Consider the following 25,982-nt stretch of genomic DNA (forward strand, 5'->3'; position numbering starts at 1 on the left):
CAAAGTAAAACAGGAAACACAGACTGAACTTACAGACACAGACTCACAAGCAGGCACTGCAACAGAGGGAACAGAGACGTGGGATCAGGGCAGACACAGAGCCTGACTGGACACAGAATAGAGGGAATAAGGAAGCCAAAACTTGAGAACCACATAAACACACACCAAGAAGAACTGGGGAAAAAATAGAAATGCAAAACAAAAACCAAAATCTTCACAAAAATAAACTAAGATGAGAACACTAAAAAAAAGGTACAAAACTGAAATCACTGTGTCAACGACCCAGGTACCCTAAAGGTAGAATATAAATACAATTTAGTGGCCCACAAGTTAAAGTCCAGTTTTATTCAAAGCTGCATTTCCTCCCCTGAGGATGAGCCTGGCCAGCAGAAAGGCAGATGAAGAGTTTCATTGGTCCTCTAACTGTGCCACCACACTGCGCAGTCTATCCACCAGTACTACAGAAGACAAAATATTGTTAGAAATTTAGTAAACTGAACCCCGACAGTCACAGAAAGATAACTGAACATACTGATGGAGTCATTATTATTATTATCACCTCCAGCTGAAGGCCTCTGGAAGCTATCGAAGTCTCGGCACTCGTTTATTAGCTGACCCAGTTCTGGAGGACAGTCATCGGGAAGCGGCTCTTTGCACTTCTCTTCTAACGCCTTCCTATAAATTTCTTCATCTGAAAAACCTGGAAAACATGTACAGACAACTTGGTACGGATGCCTGACTGCACAAGTTCTCAGTGATTCAGGTTCATGGTAGTGTTAGGCACTCAAAATGAAGTCGATGGGATTTCATTTTGGTTTGCGAAGACATTTCACTTCTGTATGCATGTGAGTCATTAAACTTCACATGAACCAAGGTATGAATCAAGGCCTGGGCCACTGCTGTCACATGTGCCAAGGTGTGACAGCTCTGTGAGACATTACCATGCCGTGCCATTATTTATTCAATTCGATTCAATTAAATTTTATTTATATAGCTCCAAATTACCACAGCAATCACCTTCACCTTGTATATTTTTAAGTAAAGCCCTTACAGTAATACAGAGACATTAAGATAGTAGCTCAATCAGCTTTTAGAGCAGAATAAGCATCTTGGAATACAGTTCAAATGTCTTCCCAAAAGAAAATGAAGTCCACCTGCCTTATTTGAAGTGTTTAATACCAGGATAATACAAGTTGATTTTCAGCAGATACAAACCTTCAAAGGGTTTCTTACGGGTTGCGACTTCCCACAGGACGATTCCAAAGCTGAAAGACAACAATGAAAATAGGAACGTTTTAGAAGGAACGTTTTCTAAAGCATTTGGGCATGATCAGTTCATGCCCTAAAACTCACCCAGGTTATGCAGCAGGATGATGTTGTGGAAACACACCAGCAGGTCCACCTTGTAAATCAGGGATATTATAGTTTTTCTATTTGGTTTCTATTTAGTTCAGTTTAATTTCATTTAGTTTCCAGAGTGAGTTTGCTTGTTTCAGTTTAGTTTCAAATTTTTATGTTTAGTTTCAGTTTAGTTTCTATCATCCCCTTTCGCTTATCTGAGGCTGGGTTGCAGGGGCAGCAGCCTAAGCAGAGAAGCCCAGACCTCCTTCTCCCCAACCGCTTCCACCAGCTCTTCCAGGGGAACACCAAGCTGTTCCCAGGCCAGCCGAGAGATATAAGCTCTCCAGCTTTTCCTGGGTCTGCCATGGGGCCTCCTCCCCATGAGACATGCCCGGAACACCTCACCGACAAGCAGTGATGGGAATAACGGCGTTACAAGTAACGGCGTTACTTTTTTCAATAACGAGTAATCTAACTAATTACTATTCCTATCGTTACAACGCCGTTACAGTTACTAACAAGAAAATGCGGTCCGTTACTATTTTTCAACAAACAGACGGTTGAAGCTGTGTTCAGCTTACCACATCTTATATCAGTTGCACGGAAGTAGCTGTAAGTAATCTGGGCGCTACAGCTTTAAGCAGCTGCGCGCTCCCGCGGACGGTAATCACGATCACTGTCTAGCACAACAGCTGGACATAAGGGGGCAAAACATTCGCATGAATGCTGCTGTTTGACTGAGGAAGAATAAAGTAGTCGTGGTGAGCCAATCACATGACCACTTAAAGACAAAGCAACAAGGTGATTTATACCAGTTTATAAATTGATCGGCCACGTAAAACCAGAGTCATGATAAACAAGATATACGCGGCGCTTTTTCCTCAATAGTTTCGTCACGTTTACTGTCTAAAGACAGCGCGGCGAGCACTCTCTGCTTATGAGCAAAAATTAAAAAACAAAAAAACGGGAAGTTTTAGGAGTGACGGAGAGAGAGAGAGCAGAAAAAGAGAGAGAGCGAGTTTTGAGATGTGAGAAATCTGTGACGTTTAGCGTGTTTGGGGTGTGTAGTTAATGTGTTGTCTTGTGTAGTTAGTGTGTAGTGTTGTGGATAGTTTTGTGTTGTGTGTCAGAACAATGAGGCGACTGCTGTCTCCAGGTAGAAACAGGAGTGATACACCTGCTGCTGTCAGACCTGCAGGTATCAGGCTGTGATGTTCTCCTTTATAGTGGACACAAATTTTTGGAGTGGCACAAATAATTTGTGTGGCATCTTATTGAAGAACAGCTGATTGTTCTGTAAATAGTTTGAAATGGTTATTAAAAAAATCAAGGTAAAAGGTAAATGGATACAAATAACTTTGTTGTTTGCAAAACTTGTGCATAGGATTTTAAAATTGACATTTATATTTGCATTTAAAGTTATGAAATATGATCATTAAACATGTTTGTGGTTGTTACAGTAAAAATATAACTTTTTCTACTCTGAGTTTATGTTTTTTTGTCTGATTTTAGATCAATTGTGTTAATACAGTATGTCAAAATGAAAACATAACTGTAAATTCAGACACGTGAGGTTGTGCTGAAAACAATGATACCAAACAAGGTAAAACGTGGAGGGAAAATCAAAAGTAGTTAAAAATGGCCAATTATACCCTGGGCCCCAGAGGGTTAAATGTTTTTTAAAGTAACGCAATAGTTACTTTTCAAGTAATTAATTACTTTTAGAATATTGCAACTCAGTTACTTTTTTTGAAGAAGTAACTTGTAACTATAATTAATTACTTTTTATGAGTAACTTGCCCAACACTGCCGACGAGCCACACGGGAGGCATCTGTGTCAGATGCCTGAACCACCTCAACTGGCTCTATTTAATGTGGAGGAGCAGCAGCTCCACTCTGAGCCCCTCCCAGATGGCTGAACTTCTCACCCAATCTCTCAGGGAGAGGCCAGACACCCTTCAGAGGAAGCCCATTTCTGCTGCTTGTATCCAGTTACTACAGTTCTTTCGGTCACTACCCACAGCTTGTGACCATAGGTGAGGGAAGGGACGTAGATCAACCGGTAAATTGAGAGCTTTGCTTTTATACTCAGCTCTTTCTTCACCACGACAGACCGGTACAGTGTCTGCCTCACTGCAGCCGTAACACCAAACCGTCTGTCGATCTCCCGCTCCCTTCTTCCGTCATTCGTAACCAAGACCGTGACATACTTAAACACCATTTTGGATTTGCTCAACTTATCTTTGTCTAATATAAAATTTTAAACATGCCATTGTGACAAATATTCCAAAAATAATAAATCAGTAAGTGTGCTAAAACTTTTTCACATCATTTCAGCTGAACAAAAACTCATTTAATGCTGGTGTGAGTGGAAGCATATCCCAGGCTGGTGCTCACCTGTACATCTCACACTCTTTGCTGTAAGGATGGTTGATGTTGTTGAGCCTCTCGGGAGAGTAGTAGCACAGGGACCTGATTGCGTCGTCATTGGTAGATTTCTTCACCTTTTTCAGAGACGTCTCTGTTTTTGCCAGCTCAAAACCTCCGAGCTAAAACGAACAACAACATCATCAGTGCTGCTGCTGTTCAATTTGGACTGCAAGGAATCCCAGCATGCACTGCCCTCAGTACCTTGACGGTGTAGCCTTCAGCCACCAAGAACTTGCTGCTGTTGATGCACCCGTGCACCTTAGATTTTTCTTCTGTATTGTGTAGTCTAAAATATGACAGTTAAAAACATTAGTGCATAAACTACACATTCTCATCTCAGGCTCAGCGACTCACCTGCTGTTTGGTTTGGACTTTTTTAAATGTGCTTTCTAAGATTAAAAAAAAAGCAATTATAATAATTATTTATAATATAATAATTTGTCAATAAAGCAGAAACACTGACCGATAGAGTCCTTGTGCTGCATCGAAACACATACGAGCTTTCCTGATCCAGGACAGCCTGCAGTCAGAGTCCAGAACCTGACGAAGACTTCCTTTCTCGCAGTACTCCATGATGATGAAGAACTGAGGGTTGGGTCCTACAGGTAGTCACAAGGACAAGTTATTACAAGTTCATAGCAAACTTTTCCCCATCTTTTGTTGTAATCTCTAATTTTCACTTCCTTCATAATTTTGAAAAATTGCTTCATTTTACTTCCTGTTTTACTTCCTGTTTTATTTTTACAGAAAGTCTTTATAGGACTGCACAGAGTTCTGTGAAAACTTGTTTTTTAAGGGGACTGTAGCTTCTCATGTGACTTTCTTTGTTTTTACTTCTCATTTTTTGTTCTCCCCCAAAAGGGAGGGGGTATGTAATCAGTCCCATTGGCTTATTTCCTTATTTGTTTGCCTGTCTGTCTATTTGTTTAGATGAAAATCAGGTCAAGGCCACACCAAATGCAAAAATCAGCAAAAACTTTACCTTACCCAGATATCACAACAATATACAGGGACATGAAAACTGACATCAGCATGCTATAATAAAAACATTATAACATACGATAATTTTAGTATAGCCACTGACCGTCCAATGTCTTAACATGCTACAAGGAACTGTGGCATATTAGGAAATTGGACGGTCCAATTGTTCCTTGTCTCTTGTTGTTGTTTTTTTAAACAGACACAGGACCACAAGAACGATTCAGTCTTTATCATATGCTCTGCCAAACAAGCACAATGTCTTGATTGAGTTTACGAATGCCTTGTTATCCCTGTTCCTGTATATAGTCTGCGTCTTCTCCCTGAGTCCTTGTCAGATAGTTGTCTCTTCACCTCAGGTTCCTGCAAACAGCGACCGACTGTGTAAATAAAGTTAATGCTAAAAAGCACGCAAACATCATCGGGTCTGCTGTGGTTTTGTTACAAAGTGCTTGTGCAAGCTCCATGGCACTGTTCCCTGCAGGAGACTCATCAGCTCTGACAGATAGCAATGACATGGGTACCTACTGGCACCAAATGACCTAGAGGATGCCACCAGAATCCTTCAATAAGAACATTTGTATGAGACCATATATTCCCAAACATCAGCTGGGACAAAGTAAAGACTTAGACTCTAAGTTTTACCACCTCTGTCTGTCTGCAACGTTACTGACAGGCTACATTCAACTCACCATTCTCACCCAGGATACTGATACCAAACATTCGCAGGATGTTGGGCGACTCAAATCTCTTCATGGTGTCGACTTCTTTGTTGAAAATGGACTGCACCTTTCTGCAAATGGTAAAAAAAAAACCCTTTATGGTGTCAATGAATACATACCGATGTAAATACACGTAAACAGTATTCTAATGTTTGAGCTCAAATTTAAGTTTAGTTTAAACTCCTTCATATCAAATTATTCTTTAATCCTTGTTTCTAGGAGACAGATTTCTCTTCTAGCCAATGTTTTAATGTATTTCTGAATAAACAAAGTCTGCAAATGAATTTAAGTTCATTGGTGGCTTCTGACTATATAGAACTGCTTATTTTATGTAAAAAAAAATCTAAAAATCTATTTTTTTTTCTCAGTATGCAGCTGAACTGTGGCACAGACCCTAGGTTGGTGTTCACAGGGTCGATATATCTCTTGATGGCAACTGTGAATCCACGATATTCTCCTTTGTAGACCTCTGAGGTTGCTGTTTCCATGAAGGGCTTTTTGGGATGTTTGTACTTTAGCTCCTGTGGTTTAATCATTCGGATGTCCACACTAGTGATGCTGGGCTTATTCACTGTAAAAAGAAGAAAAAAAACTTGTCAGTAAATTATATAAATAATACATTTTTTAAAATTTATGTAGCACCTTTCTAGACAGATTCACAAAGTGCTACACATAACAAATAATAAAAAGGTAAAACAGACAATATAAAACAGGCAAAAAAACCAAAACATAAACCATTCACAGTTCAGCAGTTTGTTTATTTTGTTTATTTTGTTTGCCCAAATTCATGGTGGTATGAGCCTTTTGGGAGTTTCCTCCAGTGATTAAAAATCCAGATTCCCAGTCGTTGTTTTTGTTTCTCTGCATCACAGACATTAAACTGCTGCAGTTTAGTCAGACACTGATAGAGCCCAATGGCCAAAGTTAGTTATGGAAAAATTGTCCTGAATACAGGACAAGTTGTTAATTTGTGACATGGATGTGAAGTTTTTAATCACTCTTTTTAAAAGAGCTTAAATGGCTTTTTCATCTGAATATTTAATTTACTTATGAAGTAAATTAAATACTTCATAAGTATTCGTATTACTAGGAGTAAGGTGAACGGCAACTGCAAGATATTATATCGCAGATCTACATTTGGTCAGTCAGCTTTTTCTATAAAGGCTCGCCATCTGTGGAGCACACTTCCAACCGATATCAAATTGATTACAGACATTAGATCTTTTACATTGAAGGTTAACGTGTGGTTAAAGGGAAATCAAAGATGTAGTCATTTTAACTAATGATTTTAATTTCATTTAAAATTATTGTCGAGTAACTGTAATTGTATTTATGATGTAATTTGGTTTTATGAAAATGTATGTTTTATTGTAAAATGTATCTATTTAGATTGTAAGCCCAACAAGGGACAATTGTTGAAAATTAGCAGTAGCTATAAACCTGTGCGGCACATCAGTTTCATGGCTTGCACTTGAACTATGTTAAACTGCGCTGTCCCTTTTAAATAAATAAATTCACGTTACCCTATGAGGCTGACCCATCCCTATATACTCTAAGGGTCTGTAGATGTGAAATTCATCTGATTTTGACGGGGTCAGGTGGGCCTTTGTTTTTTCAGATTTAGTTGTTTCTATCCGTAATGAAACTCTATATGTGCTGCACTCACACATCTCCACGACTTTTTCCACGTTGACTTTAAGATGCTCAAACTGTTTCAGCATGGTGTTGGTTTTCTCTTGCTGATCCGTCATGTAGTCCAGGAGCACTGAAGAGCAAACAGAGAAAGCCATACTCTGATTCCCCATCCAAACTCTAGGATCTAATTTGACAACATTACTGATATCGTTACTCCTGCTTTACCTCAAATATTGTGAAAATGTTTTTTCTTGAAAGAAAAAAACAACTTCCTGTTCTCAACATTTTATCTGTGTCTTTGTTGAAAAATGTCTTTCAGGCTAGTGGTCCCTGAGTGCTCACTATAATCAGCACCTCACTGCTCTCTGGCCAAATCCCTCCTTATTTTAAGAATGCTGTCATCCACAGATAAAAAAAACCCCAAAACAAACAAGCTTGGTCCTTCACTTCTTGGCAGATAAAGACCAATCTCAAAATTACAGTTTATTGCTAAGATTTTATAAAAAGGCTGTAGCTAAGCAGCTTACAGCCGTTTTGGACAAATGCAGTATAACTGACACATGCCAATTTGAATTATAACCATCTAAAAGGCTCAACTTTGTTCATATAAGTTCTTCTTCACACACTAAGGTTAATTATAGATGACCTCTAATTTGTTGCCTCTGATTTCAGATAAAACTGAGGTTATTTTACTCGGCCCAGAAAGTCTTAGAAATATGGTATCTAAGCAGATTCTTGCTCTGGATGGCATTACCTTGGCCTCCAGTAACACTGTGAGGAACCTTGGAGTCACTTTTTACCAGGACATGTCCTTCAATGCACATATTAAACAAACATGTAAGACTGCTTTCTTCCATTTGCGCAACATCTCTAAAATGAGAAATATCCTGTCTCAGAGTGACGCTGAAAAACTAGTTCATGCATTTATTACTTCCAGGCTGGACTTTTTAGTCCTGACAGGGACTAGAAAGAGAGAGCAGATTTCCCCTTCATTGGCTCCCTGTTAAATCCAGAATTCAAAATCCTGCTCCTCACTTACAAGCAGTGTTGGTCAAGTTACTTGAAAAAAGTAATCAGTAACTAATTACTGATTACTTCCCCAAAAAGTAATCCCATTACTTTACTGATTACTTATTTTCAAAAGTAATTAATTACTTAGTTACTTAGTTACTTTTTAAAAACACGATTTACAACCTGAAGAGGTGATAAAGTGATAGATCTTTCAGCCCAATTCTACTTTTTCTACATAATCCATCATACAAAATGTAATCAAATGGAAAAGTCTGTTTTTAAAACTTGTTTTATTAGTTTTAATCTTTTAACTTTATGCATCAAGCAAAAATTTTATTATATGCAACATTCTCTGACTTGAAGAAATTTGTTTAACATTTAAACCTATTTTCTGCACATTCCAGCACATAAAATAAAATATTTTTTGTGTTTACACTTCACTCTTTCAAATAGATGCAAGTAAAACACAGCAGAAAATAAATAAAGTCAAAGACTCAGCGGTCCTGTTGCTCTATTTTTACCTGTAAAGCAGGACTGAGGTAGGCGGAGGTTTACCCTCGTGCAGGTGTGCCGCGGTCAGTTGAAGAATCCGCGAGTTTCTCTGTGAATTTCCCATTACGTGGTAGCGCACTGGGTGCTTGCTCGGAAGTTTAGGGGTTTTTTTGGTGTAAAAAGAAGTTTTCTTCCCACGCACAACGGACACTAATGTTTTTGTCACTTTTTATGGAATCAAACTCAAAGTAAGGTCAGTACTTCCACACTTTAAACGCTGCACGCTCATACTCTCTCCCACAATCGATATGTGATCCATTGTTGATCTGCACACAGCTGTTGTCACTAACGGGGCACTGCTTACGTCACCGTCGTGAGACATTCTGGCAAAAAATCACGGTTTTAGTAACGCAGTAACGCAGCGTTCCTACGGGAAAGTAACGGTAATCTAATTACTGTTTTTGCAATAGTAATTCCTTACTTTACTCGTTACTTGAAAAAAGTAATCAGATTACAGTAACGCGTTACTTGTAACGCGTTACTGCCCATCTCTGCTTACAAGGTCTTAAATAATCAGGCCCCATCTTATCTTAATGACCTTGTAGTACCATATCACCCTATTAGAGCACTTGGCTCTCGCTCTGCAGGCCGACTTGTTGTTCCTAGAGTATTTAAAAGTAGAATGGGAGGCAGAGCCTTCAGTTTTCAGGCCCCTCTTCTGTGGAACCAGCTTCCAGTTTGGATTCGGGAGACAGACACTATCTCTACTTTTAAGATCAGGCTTAAACCTTTCCTTTTTGCTAAAGCATATAGTTAGGGCTGGACCAGGTGACCCTGAATCCTCCCTTAGTTATGCTGCAATAGGTGTGGACTGCTGGGAGATTCCCATGATGCATTGAGTGTTTCTTCTTCAGTCACTTTTTTTCACTCACTAAATGTTTATACACCTCTCTGCATTTAATTATTAGTAATTATAAATCCCCAGCTCTCTTTATAAATCTTTGGTTCACTCTTGTTTATATCATGTAAGAAATATTGCAATGTTAAGTCCCATTATATCACTCTAGAATGGGGAAATGTTAGTAATGCACTTATTTCATCACGTTTGGATTATTGTAATTCACTGTTTACTTGTCTAAGCAAAAGCTCCCTGGATTGTCTGCAGGTTGTTCAGATCTCTGCTGAAAGGCTTCTGACCAAATCTGTTGCTGCTCCAGCTGCACTGGCTCCCAATTCACTCAAGAACTCATTTTAAGATTGTGGGTCTGACTTTCAGTCCTCTTCATAGACACACACTTGTTAGCTGTAAACAAAATTAGGAAACTTTCTGGTAAAGATCCTGCTCTCTTGGTCCACTTATCCCTGCATAACAATGGACAAGTATCACATTTGAGACCAAGTAGTTAATTGTTTCTGCTCAAATCTCTCTACAAAAGCAAATCCATAATCAGTTTCCCCTCACATGTCTTCAGTTCTGCGTCGTCCTCCCTCCCATCCAACTGATCTTCTTTCTCTCTGGTCGTCTGTTTAAATACCTCATACAGCATGTTCCCCTGCTCCACCTGCAAAGCTCCAGACAGCACCTGGAAGGCATCGTTGAGCCGTTCGTTCACACTGTTGAACTCGTCTCCATGGTTGCTGGAGTTTAGGATGCGCTCCACCAAATTGGCTGAGGCATATTTTCTGATAAGTTCCTGTGCTGATTGAAGAGTGACGGACAGTTCTCTCAGAGGTTTCTCTACCCCTGGAGGCGTCCGTTTGATGGACTTCACCAGCTTCTCCAAGGCTTTGACTCGGTTACAAACACGTCGGCAGCGCTTTTTATTGGCCTTCACATTCTCAACCAGGTCATAGATCTGTGAGGCGATGGACAGGATGGGATCTACAAAGTCCATGACAAGCTAAAGAGACAGAGAGGATGGACAGTTTATACAGAATAAACTGAAACTGAAAAAAAAATCTGAGTACAATATTATTTATTTTGAATGAGTTGAAGTAACAAGAAAAAATCAAACAAGTCTAACTTCGATCTAGAATCATAGCTCTTTTCCTTAAGCATTAGTATCGTTTTTGTAGAGAAACGTGATGCATCGATTTCCAGAGTCTGGAATGAATTAAAACTAAATTGAAATGAAGAAACCAACCATCATTTTAAAAATGGCTAATGAAAACTATTAAAGAGCTGAAATAATTTAGACTTTTTCAGACTTAACCACAGATGCGCCTGTAAATATAGTCCCTCTGGATTTCTCTAACTTCTCTGTTTTGACCGCTCTTACACAATACCCAATGATTTTTGTTTACCTGAACCGTGATGTTTATTCTTAAACTGATCCAGTCTCAAACAGAAATCTGAAAGTAACAGGTGTCCAACACTTTGATGTACTCCCCCCTCATTCTTCCTCTGTGAAAGAGTTAAAACTGTGCTGCAGCAGACACTCAGAGAAGATTTCCCTCAAATTCTCACTGAGGGTTCAGTTTAAACAAAATCAAAGAACAAGAAAAAACGACCCTGGAGTACGCACACATCCTGACGTACACACAACAGAATCACTACACAGCAGGAAGTGCAGCTTTTCTGTAAATGTTTAAACTTGTTTCTTCACAGAGTCATCAAATGGGAAAAGACCTGCTGTGAGAGCAAGATAAGAAGAAAGCAGAAAGCTAGTTTACCTGTCTTCCTGTCTTTGTGCAGGTGTGTGCCGAGTTTAAATGCTATAAGAAAATGAAACCGCCTCTATCGCCTTGAACTGTGGCACTGCTCCTCGTTGCTTCCTGTTTCTGTCTGACAGATAAACACGCCTTTCCTGGTCCCCTGTGCTCCTCTGACAGGCCTGGATTACTCTGCTTTATCCTGGAAGCAGAAGTAGAAATCACTGTGGGGGATGGAGGCTTCCTGATTAATAACGATTTCAGTCTCTCAGCAAGTGTAGCAAAAGTGGTCAGCTGTGTTTTAGCCACACACTAAAACAATAAAAGGTCTGTGTCTGTACAAGTATTTCCTTTAAGCTAAATACCGAGGCTTCAGACTGCTCTAAGCACTCAATTTAATATTTAATTTCACATAAAATTAATATGGATTCTAACTGTCTCTTTGTCTCATACACACGCAGACACACCAAGAAAAGGATTTCCATTGAAAGTTTGGCAGTTATTTAGAAAGTCCCTATTGTTTCTGGACACCATCTACGATAGCGAGCAGCTGATACATGTTATGTTTGGTCACACAGGAGGAGGAGACCCCAGAAATGTCATCAGAAGAGCTACTTTTTAATTTTCTGTACTTACATTACAGAACCTGTACTAAAATTAAAGGATCTGTTTAACACAAGTGTCTGCTAGAGTGAAAAATATCTGTACGTAAGTGCTGGATCGTTTTCATTTAATATCTCAGTGAATTTAAATACGGTCTAAGATATTAGGATACTTAAACACAGACGAATGGTGGTATATTTTAAATGTGTAACACTGACATTTATCATGTTGTGAATGTGTGTGTGAATGGGTGAATGACTGAATGTAGTGTAAAGCGCTTTGGGGTCCTATGGACTAGAAAAGCGCTATACAAATGCAGGCCATTTACCATTTATCATGTTCCGTTTCCGCACTGTGTCTTTATTTGATTATCAGTCTGTTTTACTTCACTTTAGCAACGTTTTTCTCCTTTAAACATAAACCCAAATCTTTGCCTCCTCACTAAATAAAGCATAATAAACTGTTTTTGTTTTACTGTATGAAACAAAGCACATCCTTAATAAACAAACTAGCCTGACTCAGATTTGGCCCATGTAGAGATTTCATCTTTTCCTTTTTCTTCTGAACAACACTGTCATGGCTACCGGACGGACTCGACAGAGTTCTTTGCAAACAAAAGAAGACAGTTTATTTACAACGGGGAACATCTCAGTGCTATAGATATGTACAGTTAGTTGGGTGGGGGTCCAGGGCTCCAGGGAGAGGGGGGAATCAACATACACGCTTTCTCTTCAGCACAATGACCGCCGCAGCTCCTCCGCACAAACGCCACAACACACCGGAAACTCAGGAAAGGACCGTAACCTGGTCAGGAAGGGGGGGTTCAGGGTAATTAAATCAATGCTATTTAATCATTAAATAGAGAGAGAAAAACCTGTCGCCAGCTTGAGCCAGCCAGAGAGACACGGGGACCATGACAAGCATACTTTGGGGAATTTTCAAAGAGCACTGAAGTTTGTTGAAAATATCAGACTACATTGAATTACACTGACACACACACATGAACATAAATTTACTTTGTCACTATTTACTAATCTATTTGTATATTTAACCCCCGCTTAAAAGTGCTTTACTCCAAACATTGTGTTGCTCATGGATTTTTGTATAAGTAGATGGGTTCTTTGGCCAACTGAATGACCATGAACCTAAAAGTATTTCATGTATTTAATTGTAAACATTGTTTTGTCTTTGTTGCTGTTGTGTCATTTTTCCTTTCACATATTTTCCTATAAAAGCAACGCGGTGGTGATGTCAGGAGGATTGGTTATCCACAGGAACACCACACACTTGACCATCAGTTGATCAAAAGGAAGAAGACGTTCAATGAACGCAAAGGTGTGCCAAAGACTCACAGGATTTATCTGTACAGTGAACTTGAGATGACCACCAACACTGGCATACACATTCACAGTGTGTATCAGTGTTGTTGAAGTGTGAAGATGTGGTTCAAGGGTCAATATTTACCAATAATGTTAGGATGCCTGGGTCGTCGACCCAGGGTTTTTGAGTTAATGTTATTATTTATAAATTCTAGTTTTTGGTTTCTTTGAGTTCCGTCTTATGGTTTATGTCTCTGTCTTCTTTAGTTGCTCTGTCTCCCCTATCACCTGCATCCCCTTGTCTAGTTCGCGTCTCTATGTATCCTTAGTTCCTATATCCCCGTGTTCAGTCAGTGTTTGTGTCTGCCCTGGTCCCACGTCTCTGTTCCCTCTGTAGTGCCTGCATGTGAGTCTATGTTATGTGTTTCCTGTTTTACTTTGAAGGTCTCTGTCTTAGTGTGTTCAGTTTACGCTTCCTTTTGTCTCGTCAGTTCTGATTTGCCCCAGCTGTATTTCCCTCCTGTTATTCATTCCCTGATTACTCCCTCTGTGTATTTAAGCCCTGTGTTTCTCTGTGTCAGTGTCGCGACCTACCGTTTTCCTAGCTGTGTGTGCTGTCATTCCTCCGGTGTAAGTTTATTTTGATTTTTCCAGTTATGTTATATTTGAGTTTAACATTAAAGTTGTTTTGAGTTCACATCTGTCTCCGGAGTCTGCACCTTGGGTCCTATTCCTGCCTGCACACAGCCACACCTAACAAATAACCGTAAACAATGAATTTTAATCAAAGAATCATGTTGTCATAAAACCTTGAGATATTTGTAAGGAGAAAGGATTTCTTCATGTTTTGAGGAAGTGCTGAAGACTGAAGTGACACAACTTCAACTTTATGAATGACACTGATTTTATTATTTTGATATGATGTTGCATTTATTAATGATGGCTGCTCGTCCGGCAGGTCCTGCTTCTCCGGTCGCTTCTCCAGCCGCTCCTGCTCCTCCTTTAGTTCCTGTTGCTCCCGCAGGGACAGGAAAAACGCGTGGGAGCAGCGCCCTCTCGCTAATGTGCGAAAGGGCGCTGCTCCCACATAAAATCCAGGTGCACAAGATTACCCACTCTGAGCCTCTCCTGCGCGTGCGAGAGGGTTCCACACCCAGCCACCACTCAATCCGGACCACCTCTCGCACGCGCACCAGATTACCCACTCCGAGCCCCTTTACACGCGCGCGAGAAGGCACCACAACCAGCCACCACTCAATCCGGACCACCTCTCGCACGCGCACCAGATTACCCACTCCGAGCCCCTTTACACGCGCGCGAGAAGGCACCACAACCAGCCACCACTCAATCCAGGACACCTCTCGCACGCGCACTCAGGAACGTATGCGCGAAAAGGGCGCTGCTCCCACGCCATGATATACAATTCAAGCTCATCCTCGCAGGCATACGAGATTACCCACTCGGAGCCCCTCCTGCGCGTGCGAGAGGGTGCCACACCCAGCCACCACTCAATCCGGACCACCTCTCGCACGCGCACCAGATTACCCACTCCGAGCCCCTCCACACTGTGTTTAGAAAAGTTTAACATTAACGTGAACACTGCATGTTCCCTTAATAATTCCACCTTAGCAAATGTCACTTGTCGAGCGGTCCTTACCTTAAAAAATAATCTTTTTTTCTTTCCTCTCCTCTCTTTTTCTCCTCTGTAATCCAAAGTACATGTACCAGCTCTGCCAGCATTCTTCAAAATGTGTTTGTTTCCATAAATGCTAACATTCATTTGAACAAAACGCATTCTAAATGCGTCTGACGCATTTGCTAAGCTCCACCCCCGGCTACTGTTGAGCAGCAATAATAATAATAATAATAATAATATCCTGGTTTCTATATTTCTCGATGTAGCACAGTGTCTTGTTAATTTATTAGGTTGAGTCATTTAAAAGAACATGTCACAAACTTGTATTGATTCACAAATACATCACCTAATCATATGTGATAAGTTGGGACTAAATTTAAGTTGCGTAATGGTCAAGCAACTTGATAGCACAGTGTAACTGCGCGAAATTTAGGGCTACAAAATCCCGTTTTGTCATCTAAAGCTATAGCCTACTATTGTCACAAGGGGGCGCTTTAATGCAGTCTTGCGTCTCGTGCGCAGGAAGCAGTGTCTGTCTCTTCCTGTGAGAGTTTCCCTCAAATTACGGTCAAGTGTGTGTGTGAGCACGGGCAGAAAATATCTCGGTATGCGGTGCTGCAAACCAGTTAATGAGACCAAATTATTTTTACATATCAATGCTATTAAACTACTGTTTTATTAGGCCCCGAACTCTGACCAATAAGGGAATAACATCAGTCGAGTTATTTGTGTTGGAAATTCCCGGTGAGTCAAATCCTTCCGTTAGCTTCCTGTTAAGCTTATTTTACTAACCGATTAAGCTCAGAAACCTTTGGAAAACAAACAATCGGGAGCTTTGTGTCGTTTTATTTGTCTCGTTGTTTATACAGTGTGGTGTAAGTGTTGAACGTTTTAAGCTACTGATGTTACTGCCGATGCTAGGTGTGATGCTAGCTGCTATTTGCCCCCCAAGCCATATCACAATCAGGGAGGTATTCAACTATAAGTACTTGCTCTGTCTGTATTAAAATGGTTCAGTTTTAATAGAAACAGCACATTTCAAGTGTTTGTACTGTAAATTAAGTTGCATTTGCTTGTTAAGATGTAAGATTGATAAATGTCACTTTCATTGTAAACAGTGGTTATTACTGTTTAAGCTGCTTATGTTCTTTACTGTGACATAATTGTGATAAAATAATTTGACTGTAACTGTGGTTACTTGTTAAAGCTAAAAGAAATACCATTTGTTATTAATACATTTGGAATCCAAGTAGATTCTTAAGTATGTGGATAATATTTGATAATATCCTTTTGGAGGAAAAGAGGTTAATGAGCACAAAATGCAATGGAAATTCATTGGTGTGCACTATTTGTGTTGATTGTATTTTGAACTGCTAGAGAGGATTCTGGAGAACCACTGAGCCCAGTCCAAAAGAGATCCTGGATGTTGGTGAAATGGTGTGACCAGCCATGTGATCGGATTATGGGGATTGCCTGAAGAACTGATTCAAGCCCTACCTTGAATTTCAGATAAGCCGATGCACTGTTAGTCCTTCCTGGGCAGTAGGTAATAGGTTCTGCACAGGGACATTTCCCTTACAGTACACCTGTTTGGGTTTCAACAAACTTTAAAGGACAATTCAGTCAGTCTTTTTGTTTCAGTGTCTTATTTTATTTTGTTTTGATTTCCATCTATTCACCCTTAAAAAGCACTATTAGTGTGCAATTTGGTTGACTGTGATTGTATGTGTTTATGAGTTGTACTGAGGCAATGAAGGTGCCAGTTGTTCATTTTCAAGCCAGCTCCTTTTGTGAGTCCCAAATCAAAACCTCTTTCTGAACCTAGTTAGATGTCGAGGGTCTCTATTTGAATTGATATTAAACTGGTCCTGAGTAGAGGTGCCACAATAGCAGGTCCCTGAGGAGAGGACTGCCTTCATGATTGGCTAGTTGTAGGTAACAGCAGCAGATTCCCCAGATGCTCTTTAGAGTCTGCTGACAATTCAGTGCAAATCTGTGAGCGAGTATCTCAGGCATGACACTTAACTCTGAACATCTAAAAGTGTTTTACACAGAAAAATGCAGACATATTTTAGAAAACAGTGGAAGGATATGGCTTCCTCAATCAATATGCAGTAAAATAAAAGTTTCTAATTTTGTCAGTCGCATTGTTTAATGTCCAAATCAGACTGCAGGTGAAGTGTTTGTGCCTTCATAGATCAACCTTGATCTGTAAATTGATTGTGATGTAAAAGTCAGTAGATGTAATAAATGTGGAAAACCTTTCCTGTTATTTTCCTTAAGACATCTTGGGCTGCTCATCTTTTTGTGAATGTGTTGCTCATTAAATGTGGTTGGTTTAACAGATAATTAAATATTATGTTAATATTTACAATAAAAAGGCTCATATTTTTACTTCATATTCAGTTCTACTCACTGTCACAATTCTGCTAGGTTGCTAAAGTACTCAAAGTTTTCCCAAGTATTATGCTGATGATATTTATAAAGTATAAAATAATAAAGATAAATATAATAATCATGAAAAACTTTTACTTAATTAGAATTTTAAATGTCAGCTTCTTACTTGTAATGTATTATCTTAATGTCATATTAATAATTTTACTGAAGTAACTATATTCTCCTGTCATCTTATTAAGAATGTGCAGTCATGCAGGAATAAACAACAAGGTTGTTGTGTGCTGGGAAAGTACAGCTGGAGTGGTGACGGAAACTGCCAAGAAGGTGTTTGTTGTATTCTCTGGACAGAGGAGAGAAGGCAAGGAAACTTGGTGGTGGAAGTAAAGTATTTAAAGGAAGAGGCTGAAAAAGAAGGAAGTAGACAGCACTACTGGGAGACTTGGCAATGAGAGTGATGGCAAAGGAAAATCCTTATAGTGAATGTGATGTGCATGTGAGGTTGGACAGTAAGGAAGGACATGCATCAACCGGCTATGCAGAAAGCCTGAGTCTGAATGGATGTGCAACAGATTAGAGTCATTAAATACAGAGATATGCTAACTGTTCACTTAGTATATTTGTTCAGTTAGTATATAGTGTTGGAAAGAGTACTTTGTCTTTTTACAAAAAAACAGCTAAACATGAGAGGTTTTTGGACAAAGTTTGTGTTCTCCATTCTTTAAGCACCGGTTCGAGCACCATTTAAGCACCGGCACCGTTTCAAAAGTACCGGTTTGGTACTGGTATCGGATAAAACCTAAACGATACCCATCCCTAGTGACACCGTCTTGTTTGTTTGATTTGATTTTATTGATTAGCATTCAAATATCTCAGTGAAGACAGAACAAAGATCTACCGCAAAGCAAGAAAGCATGAGACAAGGCTAATCAAAAGGTATCGGCTGAAGCATTTGCTTATTACGCCAACCCTTTTAACAAAAGATCTTTTTGCATGGAGCTCCTGTACACAGGGCTCGAAGCAAATAATAAATCAAAGCAAAAACAAACAAGAAAAACAAAAAACTTTCCACCTTAGTTAAGTAACTACATCAAAGCAAAAGAATCAAGAGTTGTTGTTTTTTTTTTTGGGGGGGTTTTTTTTGGTTTTTTTGCTCTTTTCATTCTTGATTTATATATTTTTCTAATACTCTATTTTTAAACATATTTTTAAACAAGGAAAATGAATTACACCTTTTTAAATCGCTGTCATAACTATTCCACAGGTTAACTCCTCTAACAGAAACACATCTCTGCTTTATATTTGTCCTTATCTTGTTTTTTTAAAAGAAATCTGTTCCCCTTAAGTCATATTGACTCTCTCTGACTTTGAACAGCTTCTGAGTACTCGGGCAAAGCAAGTTATTTTGTGCTTTATACATTATCTGTGCCATTTTATATTCAACTAAATCATAAAATTTCAGGGTATTCAGATTAATAAACAAAATGTTAGTTGGTTCTATATAGTTTGATTGGTTTATAATTCTTATAGCTCTTTTTTGTAACTTGAAAATAGGAAGAGTGTTCGTTTTATATGCATTAGCCCATTACCTTCTGTGTTATACATTTCATTATGTTCTTTGTGCTAACTGTTCTGACCTGTTTCCCCATTGTGATGTTTGTGTATTATATGTATAAAGAGATCTAATTTTGCTGGCAGGCAACTGCAATAAATTCTTCAATCCATCAATCAATTAAAGAAAAAGAAAACTATATTTTATTACTTAATTTGCTTAAGTGATATCAGCAAAATCTGCTTTTCTGATATGGAAAGTGAAACTAGTTTTCTTCACCTGCGTTTGTGATGGACACTAAGAGCTCCCTTGAAGACATGATCTGCAGGCCTCGCAGGCCCATTTCATGCAGGGACATGAAGAGTTATTTGTTGGTCATAGGGCAGTTTTTGGGAGATACCCTCTTGGTGTCTGATGTGAGACTGTCTGTGTCTGATTGTTAGAGCTATATGTGCATTAGGAGGGGGTAATCAGGAGGGGCTGTTTAAATATAGATTACATCGATAAACTTGGAACATTTAAATGTTGAACTAGTATAAAACTAAGCAGGATACGTCACAGTGCTGCATGCACATTTGTACCTTTAAACTCTTTACAGTGAGTTTGTTTTCCGAAAAGAATGCCTTCACGGAAATGATATTTACCTTCGAGCCTAGAAATACCACCCATTTCTCCTAAATGCAAGCATACAGGAAGCATTCATGTTGGGAAATGTCAAAGAGTTTTAAATGACAAGATTGATTTATGAAAATGACAAGTATATGCATAATTATGCCGTCTGTCTTGTCAGAGTCAAATGTGGTGTAAAGACAAAAACATCCATAGTTTTCTTCATTATTCAGGATATATTACACCAGACACATCAGGCATTTCACTGACAGTTTGGTTCACGTAAAGTTCTCAACAGATAATCAAAAAGAGTATTAACTTTAATAACAAATGCTGAAGCAAAAATAATGTATTCTAGCATCCAGTTCACAACAACCTGTAACTCGCTACTGCAGGTGAGGCAATTCAACAAAACAGGTCGACTTACTGTGCAGGAAGTTTCATTTTAAAAAACTGGTTTGGTCTGTCATTAATTTCATTCTTCATGAAACCATGAAACTGGCTGCACATAAAGAAACAGCCTTTTGAGCTGTAGCTGTTTTCTGTAGCCTCCATTCTCTGCTTCTTACTCTGTATTTCTGCTGCTGTCTTTCTGCCACCCTGTTAGCATTTTAACCACTTATGTTGCTGTTATTTTCAGAAGTGACCTTAATTGGATGAGAGGTGAGAGGATGTTCAGCTGAAGTGTTCAGATAAAACAGACAGCTTGAAGCTTTTGAGAACGATATGGAGATTTCTTGATTTATTATAGACTCACCAGCAAAACAAGTTGTAAACTACATAAAAATAATAAAGCAAAATATATCTAATGGCAAAACAAATGCATCAGAAAAGAAGAGAAGCTACTTCCATCCACTCACTTATTTACAGCGGGTAGCTCCACATATTTGGTTTGGCAGATTTTTGGCAGCAGATGCCATATGTGACAACGGGGTTTATAATCCTCCCAGGCTTTAATAACGAGTCCTTTGCTTGTCTGGCAAACCTGCAAACTATCCTATGGAGCCACCAGAATAAATGCAACAGAAAAACAAACACTACAAATGTAACAAACATTATTATCAAAAAGAAACTATTGTTAATAGTGAAAAATTTAAAACAAAGAGGCTAGGATGTCACCAGTTGGTGAAACCCAGTCACCAAGCATAACTATGCTACACGCTGAAGACCTTCCAGGAGAGACTACAGAAGTGATTTTTTTTTTCTCCAAAATCCAAGAAGATATTTTCCCCAAAAAGTCAGTAATCTTTGTTTATTATGAAGTTGCTACTAGTCTTCCTGAATATCTCAAAATACATCATAAAAATACACAAGGTCATATAAAATAATCTTATTAAGCTGTAACCATAGACTGTATATAAACGATGGATGTGGACACCATGATGTCAGTTAGAGCCAGTTAGTATTTGGGCTGCTTCTATATTTGTTTTTTGCAGTCAGATGTGACCACTGGATGATCCAGTGAATGAGAGGGTGGAGGGCACAATAATCACCTCATGCTAGCTAGCTTAATTAGCAAGCTGTGTCCAAAGAGCGTGCAGGTTTTCTGTCATATATCCTGTTCCAATGGTGGATGTTCATTTCAAACATGTCCAAACTTTCAAATGTTGATCTGGGTATGTACAAGTAATCCCTGTAAGTCCAAAGCTCAATTAAACACTCAGTTTCACACAGTTTTTTTTCTATTCTTTGCTGCATAGGATACCAGTGAGAGAGAATAACCATAATATTTTCATGTCAGGCACAGAAGCCCCGGCTGCCAGCTACACAAACTTTGTGTTCACAAGGGCAGCCAACCAGGAAACATGTGGTTGATGTGAAGATGAGCAAGATGGTCCTAAGTTGAGCCTGACTGCACTCTTGAAAGCAGTATCTTAACTGTATTCAATGTAAGAAAATTCCATTAGCAAAACTTTTGTCTTGTTTTAACGTAAAAAAGCATTCTTGACCACATAAGCTGACACAATGGGCATGTTTTGGGCTGGAAGAGTGATTGGAGCAACAGTTCTGATGCCAGTGACTGACCCCTGAGAAATGGCTTGCATGACAGGTCTGGAGGCTATGTTGTTGGTGACGATAAAGCGGGATGTTGTAGTATTGTAGACAGGCTGTCTCACATAAGGTGTAGGCACCGACATAGGGGACATAACGTAGGTGACAGGCATGGCAGCTGTAGGGTTAGACATTGGTATGGATGTAAATATAGGACCTGTAGGGCTAGAAATAGGTGTAGGAGGAAGCTGAGGATGTTGGGGGTGTGACACTGGAGCAGGCTGAAACATAGGAACTGAAGGACTTGACACTTGTGCAGGCTGAGGCATAGGAACTGTAGGACTTGACATCGGGGCAAAGGGAAGCATAGGAACTGTAGGACTTGACACTTGTGCAGGCTGAGGCATAGGAACTGTAGGACTTGACATCGGGGCAAAGGGAAGCATAGGAACTGAAGGACTTGACACTTGTGCAGGCTGAGGCATAGGAACTGTAGGACTTGACATCGGGGCAAAGGGAAGCATAGGAACTGAAGGACTTGACACCGGGGCAGGGGGAAACATAGGGGTTGTGAGACTAGTATTAGCCATCATACTGCAAACCTCTTCCTCAGTACTTTGTTTTGAAACAGCTTCATACACCTTTTGCAGCATGGTGGTGTGCTCAATCTGCAGAGCACCAGAAAGGACCTGGAAGTTCTCTGTGAGCCTTTGGTTCACCTCGCTGAACTTTTCCTCAATGCTGCTAGACTTAAAGAAACCCTTAACAGCCTTGGTTTGAGAGAATTTTGCCATCAGATTCTTGGCAGAGTTCAAGATGACGTAGAGTTCCCTCAGAGCTCCATCGACAGTATCAGAGATTTGGCTTGGATCCCTCTGTCTGATGTTTAAAACCAGTCCTTCAACAGCTTTGACTCTGTCTGCAATCCGACTGCAGTACTCCTTATTGGACTTCATAGTGTCAGCCATCTTTTTGATTTTTTTGGTAAGCGACAAGATACCTTCAGCGTAGTCCATGATCAGCTGCACAGAAAGTAAAACAGTTAACGTGATTGTAGTGGTGCTACGGTGAAGTAAACTCAAACAGACTGAGCTAAACTGAGCTGAACCTGAAATTTTCCAAAAGGATAAAGTTTGTATGTGCACACAACAAAAAGGGTTAAAATCTCATTTCAGCACTCATGATAAGCTGGGATGTGCCTATGTTAAGCCAATTAACGCCATAAACCTTCCAGTCAGACGTATTACGGTGTGTTCAGACTGAAAGTGACTGGAAGGATATGTTTTGTTTTTGCCACTGCAACCCTTTCCCCTTTCACCTTCTTGGAAAAATACAATGTGTGAATACAAAATGGGAACTACCAATACAAATAAAAACCTTTTTTTTTTTTTTTTTTAAAGATTTGATTTCTCTTCAAAGTTGTCTCCTTGTGCACCTCCTCCTCCTCCAGAAATCTTTCAGTTGGACGTATGAAGGTGTGTTCAGACTGAATGTGACAGCTTATATGCAAAGTAACTGGAAGGATATGTGACGTTTTCCACTTTTGTCTGGGAAATCCCCCAAATTTCTTAGAAAAATACAATGTGTGGTCATGAAGTGGGAAACTGCCTATACAAACAAAAAATCCTACCTTTTTAAAATTTGATTTATCTTCAAGGTTGTCTCCTTGTGCACTTCTGCACTCCTAGTCTGCTGTTTTTAGATCCCTCTGTAGAAGTCCAAGCCCAGAAACCTGGTGGATCATAAGAAGATAAGTTATTTATTTCCTAACCGCCCAGAGCTCATGAGCAAAGGCAAAGGTCAGAGTTGGTCAGAGATGGAAATACTTTTTTTCCAGTTTCAACCACAGCAGTCTTTCATTTATTTATTTTGTATGTGTGATATAGGCCACATCTATGTGGAGATGCCACTCATCTGCTGGACTTGTGGGCCAAAATCACATTTTGAGCCCGCCTGTATTCTTTGAAAAAAATTAGTTCTTCAGGACAAAGTGTACACAACGTTTCAAGTTATGGGGTGGTTTTGGCTCAGGTGGTAGAGCAGATCATATACTGATCGGAAGGTTGGTGGTTCGATCTTTGTCTTCCCAGTCTGCATGTCAAGTATCCTTGGGCAAGATACTAACCCCAAATTGCCCTCTGATGCGTTCATCGGAGTGTGAATGTAGATTAGTTTGCACTTGTGTTTAGAAGTGCTTGAATGGGTGAATGAGGCATGTTGTATAGAGTGCTTTGAGCACTCTGGGAGAGTAGAAAAGCGCTATATAAGAATCAGTCCATTTACTATTCAAGCATTCTCTTTCTCTTTTCCTTTAAAACCAACAGTTGTCACTCCACCCTTCTACTATATTCTCGCTTTAATTATTATGAGGCACTGGTAAGTTATCCAAGGTATTCAAAGCTCAACCCTGAGTCTGGTTTTGGAGGCATTCCTGGCATCGTATTAATTCTCTTTTGGGTGTCTTCATATTTTGTTTCACATGTTTTCTTGTATTTGTTCTCGCAGTTTTTCTTGCTCATCAGTTTAATCATCTGTCCTTGTTTTTTGATAACAACTTCGTTTGTACGCCTCCAATGTTTTTGCTTCCTTCGTCACTGTTCTTTATGATTGTCTGCAATGCTGTATACAGTCTTAACTCTTTCCTTGTCGGCTCTCAGTTCATCAGTTTGCTTTTTTACCTGTTTTGTTTTAGCCATTTGTACTTTGTGCAACTCAGGTGTTTTCATATTAGCCATTGAAAGTTCACTTTTTGTTCTTTAAGCGCTTCTGTGTGCTGCATTTGCGCAAACTTTCTGCAAATACTCGACTGCCTTTCGAATACTTTTTAAAGTTCTTGTCTGGCAAATGTGTGTTGAATGTTTTTTTGTTCTCAGATCTCTCTTTAAAGAGATTTTTACCTTCCTGCGGTTGCTTCAGCAAAGTCAGATTATATATTTTTTTGTCATTCTTTGGAGCAAATTGAATTCAACAACTGATGGGATTTTTCCCATCTTATGAACAATCAGCATCACAAGCTTTGATCTCAGACACATCATTTAAGTAGTCTTCACCAGAATCGGCTCTTCGGTCTGTCTGTGAGGACTGCCTTTAAGATAAGGTGGTTTTTTTTAGCATGAAAACCACAACAGCCTCCTGTCAACAGCTTATTTTTCATACTGGGGATAAAACGGTTTTGTTTAGATTAAAAACAGACCCAAACCAGAACCCAAATTTTGAAAAAAGCTAAAACAATAAACCACAGTGTAAGACATCTTATTCCCACAACAACAACATGAGATGTCACAGGAAAATTGGGTGCAGTTTCAGTCATAAATTATATTTTTTACTTTCATTTCAGCAGATTACAGAAGTACGAAACGTTTACTTGCACATCCTTTCATAATTGACCAGCACACCTGTTCTTTGTCTTTAGAATTCAAACAGCACATCTAGAGCTAGAGAGAAATTTCCATCCTGTGCAACAGCATCGTGCATTCAAAAAAAGACTTCAAGGCTTAGTTCAAATGAAAAGTGAAACTATGTTGTGAAAGGTTTGCTGGCCTCATACTGTCAATACGTGATCCATTTTCCCCACTTCATGAGTGGACATAAAGAGAGAATTTGGTGGTAAAAAGACAAACTTCAGAAGACACCTTCTCGATTTGTTTCTGTCTCTGATTGTTTAAGTGGGATTAGGACGGGCCTTTTGGATATAGATGGAAAAACTGAGTCAGTCCTTTAACAGTGTAGAAACTCTACCCGTTTCTTTAAAAAATGCAAGCATTAAGAAAGCATTCATGGCAGGACATGATGAAGAGTTTTAAATTACAAGACTGATTTTATTTTATTTTTTTAATGACAGCTACTCGATTATGCTATTTGCCTTGTCAGGGCCAAGACTGGTGTAAGAGTAAAAGGAATACATTAGCGATTATTGAAGCATTAAAGCTTCAAATCTGTGGAAGAAGATGACACAGTAAATAAAAATGTGAAGAATTTAATGGCAAGTTTTAGAAAATAACAGCTAGAATTGGGACTGTAAAGCTGTATCCACAATCAGATGTGTCACCTTCAGTTTCACTGGGAAATGAGATTCTCATTGAGGTCCAGGCATGTATGCTTTATTGAAATGCTCCGATTTAATGCAAAATGTGTCTCACGCAGCTTTTTCCTCTCACAGTATTTCCCGTGTAATTCCCTGAAACAGTCAACAAACAGTGAGTCTCTACAGCCTCTGATCTCTGCAAAACTCTGCTTTTTGCTGCTGGGTGTATTAAAACAGAAAAAAAAATAAAGACAAAAATATGTTCCCTGAAAAGAAAAATTGTCTCAAGGCAAATACATACACGTTTCTCTTTGCCCATTATAGTCTCATCTCTCAGTCTGCCTAGTGCACTGCCTCAGTACACCCGGCTAGAACCTGGCAGGCCAAAACTGATTAAAAATGGACAATATTAAAGTTACTGAAGGGCAGGATTTAGCTTCTTTAATAAAAATAAATACAATATAGAATCTAATGACATACAGGAGAAGATTAATACCATGCAGAAGATTAAAGATTGTGTTTGGTTCTTTACCGGTCAGTGTGTGTCATCAGCCTTCCTGCTCAGGTGTTGAGGAAAATGAAGCTCATTTTC

General features: G+C 39.3%; 2 protein-coding genes across 2 annotated transcripts; both read right to left on the reverse strand.

Annotated features, from left to right (window-relative positions):
- Positions 1–217: 217 nt before the first annotated feature.
- On the reverse strand, positions 218–14,871 carry LOC113025119 (mixed lineage kinase domain-like protein). Its single transcript, XM_026172561.1, has 12 exons — positions 14,841–14,871; positions 11,283–11,463; positions 10,072–10,510; positions 7,138–7,236; positions 5,865–6,042; positions 5,442–5,542; positions 4,235–4,370; positions 3,973–4,057; positions 3,739–3,890; positions 1,216–1,265; positions 560–700; positions 218–458 (listed from the first exon to the last, which is right to left on the reverse strand). Exons 3-12 carry the CDS (start codon positions 10,502–10,504, stop codon positions 409–411), a joined length of 1,425 nt encoding a protein of 474 aa, XP_026028346.1. The 5' UTR covers positions 10,505–10,510; positions 11,283–11,463; positions 14,841–14,871; the 3' UTR covers positions 218–408.
- Positions 14,872–20,087: 5,216 nt separating this feature from the next.
- LOC113027219 (uncharacterized protein KIAA0754-like) lies at positions 20,088–25,956 on the reverse strand. The gene is made up of 3 exons (XM_026176839.1): positions 25,923–25,956; positions 22,997–23,098; positions 20,088–22,388 (listed from the first exon to the last, which is right to left on the reverse strand). Exon 3 carries the CDS (start codon positions 22,380–22,382, stop codon positions 21,300–21,302), a length of 1,083 nt encoding a protein of 360 aa, XP_026032624.1. The 5' UTR covers positions 22,383–22,388; positions 22,997–23,098; positions 25,923–25,956; the 3' UTR covers positions 20,088–21,299.
- Positions 25,957–25,982: the final 26 nt, after the last annotated feature.

This window comes from Astatotilapia calliptera, chromosome 7, assembly GCF_900246225.1.
Source record: "Astatotilapia calliptera chromosome 7, fAstCal1.2, whole genome shotgun sequence".
Lineage (NCBI taxonomy): Eukaryota > Metazoa > Chordata > Actinopteri > Cichliformes > Cichlidae > Astatotilapia > Astatotilapia calliptera.

What these genes read in the sequence shown, in the direction of transcription:
- LOC113027219 (XM_026176839.1), bottom strand. Translation starts at nt 22,382, where the DNA reads ATGGACTACGCTGAAGGTATCTTGTCGCTTACCAAAAAAATCAAAAAG.
- LOC113025119 (XM_026172561.1), bottom strand. Translation starts at nt 10,504, where the DNA reads ATGGACTTTGTAGATCCCATCCTGTCCATCGCCTCACAGATCTATGAC. An exon ending in GGAAAAAGTCGTGGAGATGT is followed by an intron (nt 6,043 to 7,137) that starts GTGAGTGCAGCA and finishes TTCTTTTTACAG; the next exon opens with TGAATAAGCCCAGCATCACT. An exon ending in CCTGTGAACACCAACCTAGG is followed by an intron (nt 5,543 to 5,864) that starts GTCTGTGCCACA and finishes TACCATTTGCAG; the next exon opens with AAAGGTGCAGTCCATTTTCA.